This window comes from Bubalus bubalis, chromosome 9 (genome assembly GCF_019923935.1).
Source record: "Bubalus bubalis isolate 160015118507 breed Murrah chromosome 9, NDDB_SH_1, whole genome shotgun sequence".
NCBI lineage: Eukaryota > Metazoa > Chordata > Mammalia > Artiodactyla > Bovidae > Bubalus > Bubalus bubalis.
In genome coordinates, this window is record NC_059165.1 from 68,791,794 (window position 1) to 68,797,325 (window position 5,532).

At 35.9% G+C, this 5,532-nt stretch overlaps 1 protein-coding gene across 1 annotated transcript; it reads left to right on the forward strand.

Moving 5' to 3' along the window:
* The first annotated feature begins 217 nt into the window (after positions 1 to 217).
* LOC102400484 (olfactory receptor 2T29-like) lies at positions 218 to 3,245 on the forward strand. The gene has a single exon (XM_006068982.4). It carries the CDS (start codon positions 2,292 to 2,294, stop codon positions 3,243 to 3,245), a length of 954 nt encoding a protein of 317 aa, XP_006069044.4. The 5' UTR covers positions 218 to 2,291.
* The last annotated feature ends 2,287 nt before the right edge of the window (positions 3,246 to 5,532 follow it).

Consider the following 5,532-nt stretch of genomic DNA (forward strand, 5'->3'; position numbering starts at 1 on the left):
CTTGGGTTTCTGTAACATTCTGTTAATGTTTGAACTTATTTCTAAATTTTTTCACTATCATCTATTTCTCTGAAGAGAAGCAAATGTTTTTTTTTTTTCTTGAATCTTTAATATTACATTTATTTACTGCAACATATTAGGATACAAGTTTTGATTTCCAGATATATACAGACAAAAGAATACACACCCTCCTACATTATTGTAATTTCTTTTTTGAGACTGAAATTAATAGAAGAAAAGGGACTAATTTTACTTGGTATGGGTGTTATTTCTGGATGTTAGAACATTGAAATAAATGTCTCAATCATATCTGTTTCCTAGAGGAAATCTACAGTTGGTAGCTAATACCCAAATTGTAGACTGTGGAGGGAACGGTGGGTTCTACAGTATTTATGCAGTATTACAGACTCTGTGTCCCAACTCCTGAGCCGAGACACAAGTCTAGGTAAATGCCCCAAGAACCTGAATGATTTAATTTGTAAAAGGAGAAAATAAGATGAGTAAGTACTTCACAGGCTCTTGGGGACAAAAAACACAGTAATGCAATAAAACAATTGCTTAGAAGCTGCCAGATTAATGTAAGATTTGTTACTACTCTACTACTACTGTTAATAATTACTAAGTTTAACAAGCACCATTTTGTTGATTTTGAACTCAGGCAATTTGGTAGAGAAAAGTAAGAAGAAAATTGGCCTCCCTTTTGAATAGGGAGGCTAATTGTGTTTTGTGGTACAAACAGAATTCCCTTATCTGTCTGGTGTCCTAGGTATTCAGTGTCACTTGAACACAGTGACTTTCATTTACCAAAGAAATGAAAGTCCCACTTCCCACTTGCCTCTGCTCTCTTTTCATTTATTCAACAAATAGATTTGAGGTCTTCACTTGTACCAGCCACTGCACTGGTCCTTGCTTCATTCTGACCACAAATAGGCTCAGTCACAGGTATATTTTGTCTTAATTGTACAGTTTAAAAATTTTACACAGATGGAGCTCAGCATTCATTTGCCAGTGAAGGTAGAAATTGACAGAAATATATGTTAATGCAATGTGTGGCAAATTTGTTGTATATCTACATTAAATCACCAAACTCACTTTCAAAGTTGTCTGCAGCTCCATCACTCCAGAACATGGGATTTTTAATAAGCTGAATATTATTATTAGTCTTGGGATTATTATAAGAACATAAAATATATTTGAAACTTGGAAATTCTACTTGAAATATTACTGCGCCATAAGCATTTCTAAACTCTTCCCAGAAAGTGGAGCCAATATTTCCTCTTGTTGATAAGGACTTATAAATCTTAACATTTAACATGTAAGAAAATGAAAAGCTCCAAAATGTAATCTGCCTGATAGAAATTTTAGGAGAAACTACCAATTCTCTTAAGAAAGTTCAGGCGTATTTTTTTCCTACTGTTCTTAATAATTTATTTTGTATGTCTTTTAATATTCTAGTTTAAATCACATTTATGTAATATTTCTCCTCATTGACTGATTATGACCTTCTTAAGTGTAACCAAGTTTAATTTTTTTTTGTCTTCATCATTGAACACAGATATGTACTGTGAGCAGCAAGATAGGGGACAGAACATTACATGGAGTCAGAGACTTCTCAGTGTTGTTCAGTTTTCCTTTATGCATCTCTTTTTCCATAAAAACTTGACTGCTGTAGGCAATAAAGCAGATAATGCTTGCAAAACAATGAATGCCTTGTCTTGTAAGTGGCTGTGACCTTCTAAATGCTAGTTCTGTTCCCCGATATTTGAAACAAATGGCAGGAACTATAAGGAGATGAAGTTGAAGAAGCATGTACTAGATAAAACAGAGATGGAATTCTCTACGAAACTCTGCTTATCCACAGTTAAAATTGGAAATATAAATTATACTTATATTTATATACTCTTATTTGCTTAAATATATATTTACGTAGAATTTGCATCAGGACATCTCATGACATTGAACTTTGGCAAACTTACTATTAGTAACTGATTGTTTTAACCCACAATATATTCACCGAAAGACAAGTTGTGAATTCTTTTTCTTTCAAAGAATATATTTAATTGAAGGAATCTTATAATCCTCAAATCTACAATTCCATAACATCTCCTCTTATTAGCACAACTGGATTGCATACATGGCTGTGCATGCAGGTGTGTATGCACACACAGACAAAAACATAAACTTACATGCAGCAGAAGCTCACTAAACATTAATATCAGGTGGTCATATTGTATGACCATATTGCAGTCTATTAATTACAAAGCTCTCCTTGCTTATCTAGGTGAAACTTTATGGACAACTCCACCTGGGTGGCCAACTATACTGGACAGTTGGATTTCATCCTCATGGGACTCTTCAGTCAATCCAAGCACCCAGCTCTCCTTTGGGTGGTCATTTTTGTGATTTTCCTGATGGCCTTGTCTGGTAATAGCATCCTGATCCTTCTGATACATTCTAATGCCCATCTTCAAACTCCCATGTATTTTTTTATTAGTCAGTTGTCTCTCATGGATGTGATGTACATTTCTGTCACTGTGCCAAAGATGCTCATGGATCAGGTCATGGGTGTGAATGAGATTTCAGCCTCTGAATGTGGAATGCAGATGTTTCTCTACTTGACTCTAGTAGGTTCAGAATTTTTCCTTCTGGCTGCCATGGCCTATGACCGCTATGTGGCCATCTGTCATCCACTCCGTTATTCTATTCTCATGAGCCATAGAGTGTGTCACCTCTTGGTGTCTGGCTGCTGGTTCCTGGGATCAGTGGATGGCTTTATGCTCACACCAGTCACCATGACCTTCCCCTTCTGCAAAACCAGGGAGATCCATCACTTCTTCTGTGAGGTCCCTGCTGTAATGAAGCTTTCCTGCTCAGACACTTCCCTGTATGAGACACTCATGTACCTGTGCTGTGTCCTCATGCTCCTTATCCCTGTGACAGTTATTTCAAGCTCTTATTCATTCATCCTCCTCACCATCCACAGGATGAATTCAGCAGAGGGCAGGAAGAAGGCTTTCACTACTTGTTCTTCCCACATGACTGTGGTCATCCTGTTCTTTGGAGCTGCCATCTATACCTACATGCTCCCCAGTTCCTACCACACCCCTGAGAAGGATATGATTGTATCTGCATTTTACACCATACTCACTCCTGTTCTTAACCCTTTAATCTATAGTCTTAGGAATAAGGATGTCACAGGGGCTCTAAAGAAAATGTTAAACATGGGCTCTGTCACAATACTGTAAAGTAAGACATTTTTGTACTAATGGTTTATTTTCCTTTACTGTACATCAGAAATGTATAGTCTTATGCCAATATTATTCTTCAGACTTTCATGCCATGATGTATCATCCCATATTCATCCCTGAAAGAGTTGATAGGCAGTCCAGGGCCCTTCCAGTAGGAGGTGAGCATTCTTCCTCATGCTTTCTTTAAGCTTTGTGCAACAATGTATCTTGCCCTAGAACTGGCCTTTCTTTAGGTCCAGAGCTAATGATCACACAGCATGATGTTTTACTCATGGAAATGCTTTTATTAAGCATTTCTCATACTACATTATAATTTTTTAAAAATAGATGAAATTAGTTTAAAATCTGAGTAACGCATGGATCCTACCTGGAATGAATTTGAACTGTAAATGTAGTTTGTGCAATAATTGTAATTGCTGTTACTCAGTCACTAAGCCATTTTTGAGTCTTTGTGACCCTATGGACTGCAGCATGCCAGGCTCATCTGTCTTCCACTATCTCCCAGAATTTGCTCAAATTCAGCATCTGGCTGTTTTCCAATAAAGCAGCTTTTCACATCAGGTGGCCAATGTATTGGAACTTCAGCTTTAGCTTCAGTCCCTCCAAAGAATATTCAGGGTTGATTTTCTTTTAAGATTGATTGGTTTCATCTCCTTGCTGTCCAAGGAACTCTCAAGAATATTCTCCAACATCACAGTTCAAAGACATAAATTTTTTGGTGCATAGCCCTCTTTACAGTCCAACCCTCACATCCATACATGACTACTGGAAAAATCATAAGTTTGACTATATACACCTTTGTCGGTAAAGCGAGGTCTCTGCTTTTTAAAACGTTGTTTAGGTTTGTCATGGCTTTCTTTCCAAAGAGCAAGCATCTTTTAACTTCATGGCTGCTGTCACCATCTGTAGTGATTTTGGAGCCCAAGAAAATAAAATCTGTCACTGCTTCCACTATTTCCCTTTCTATTTGCCATGAAGTGATGGGATGGATGCCATGACCTTAGGTTTCTTTTATTTTTTCTAATGTTGAGTTTCAAGCCAGCTTTTTCATTCTGTCCTTTCACTCTCATCAAGGTGCTCTTTAATTCCTCTTTTCTTTCTGTTATTAGAGTAGTATCATCTGCATATCTGAGGTTGTTGATATTTCTCCCAGGAATCTTGATTCCATCTTGTGATTCATCCATCTTAGCATTTACATGATGTTCTCTTCATGTAAGTTAAATAAGCAGGGTGACAATATATAGCCTTGTTGTACTCCTTTCCCAGTTTTGAACCAGTCCATTGTACTGTGTCTGGTTCTAACTGTTGCTTGTAGACCCACAAACAGATTTCTCAGGAGACAGATAAGGTATTCTGGTACTTAATCTCTCTCCATTCACAAATGATAAGATATTGTATATTAAAAATTCTAAGAAATATAAATAAATACTACTGAATTCTATTAGTTCAGGACAATATAAGACAAATATGCAAACATTGTATTTCTAAATGCCAGGTATTAACATTCTGAAGATGAAATTTAAAAAATAATTAATCAAAGAATAAAATATCAAGAATTTGGGGAGAAATTGAACAGAACTACTGTTAAGATTCATACACTGAAAACTACAAAACTTGTTGAAAAATTTAAAAAGACCAAAATAAACAGAAATGCATCTCATATTCATAAATCAAGGATTTAATATTATTAGGATGGAAACACTGCTAAGCTTAATTTACAGATTAAATACAATCTTTGTCAAAATTGCAGCTGGCTCTTCTATAGAAATTTGGAAGCTGATCCTAAAATTCATATAACATTGCAAAGTACTTTGAAAAGCCAAACCAATAAGCAGAAATAATAAACTTGGAAAATTCTGCTTCCCAATTATAAAAATTGTTACTAAGCTACAGATATCAAAAGAACATTCCACTTGCATAAAGTGAAGTGAAAGTCTCTCAGTCATGTCCAACTCTTTGTGACCCCATGGACTATACAGTCCATGGAATTCTCCAGGCCAAAATACTGAAGTGGGTAGCCTTTCCCTTCTCCAGGGGATCTTCCCAACCTACTTGCATAAATGTAGACATTTAGATCAATAGAGTAGGATTTTTTGTCTAGAAACAAACACACATTTATAGGCAATTTATTTTCAATAGAAGTTCCAAGACAGCAGGGAAAGAATAGATGATTTAACAAAAAACACTGCAACAAGTAGATATTCATGCATAAAAAAAAAAAAAAAAATGAAGTTGGTCCTCCAACTCACAACTTACACAAAATTAACTGAAAATAAAGACCTAA

Excerpts from the sequence above, each read along its gene's own strand:
- LOC102400484 (XM_006068982.4), top strand. The coding sequence starts at position 2,292 with ATGGACAACTCCACCTGGGTGGCCAACTATACTGGACAGTTGGATTTC.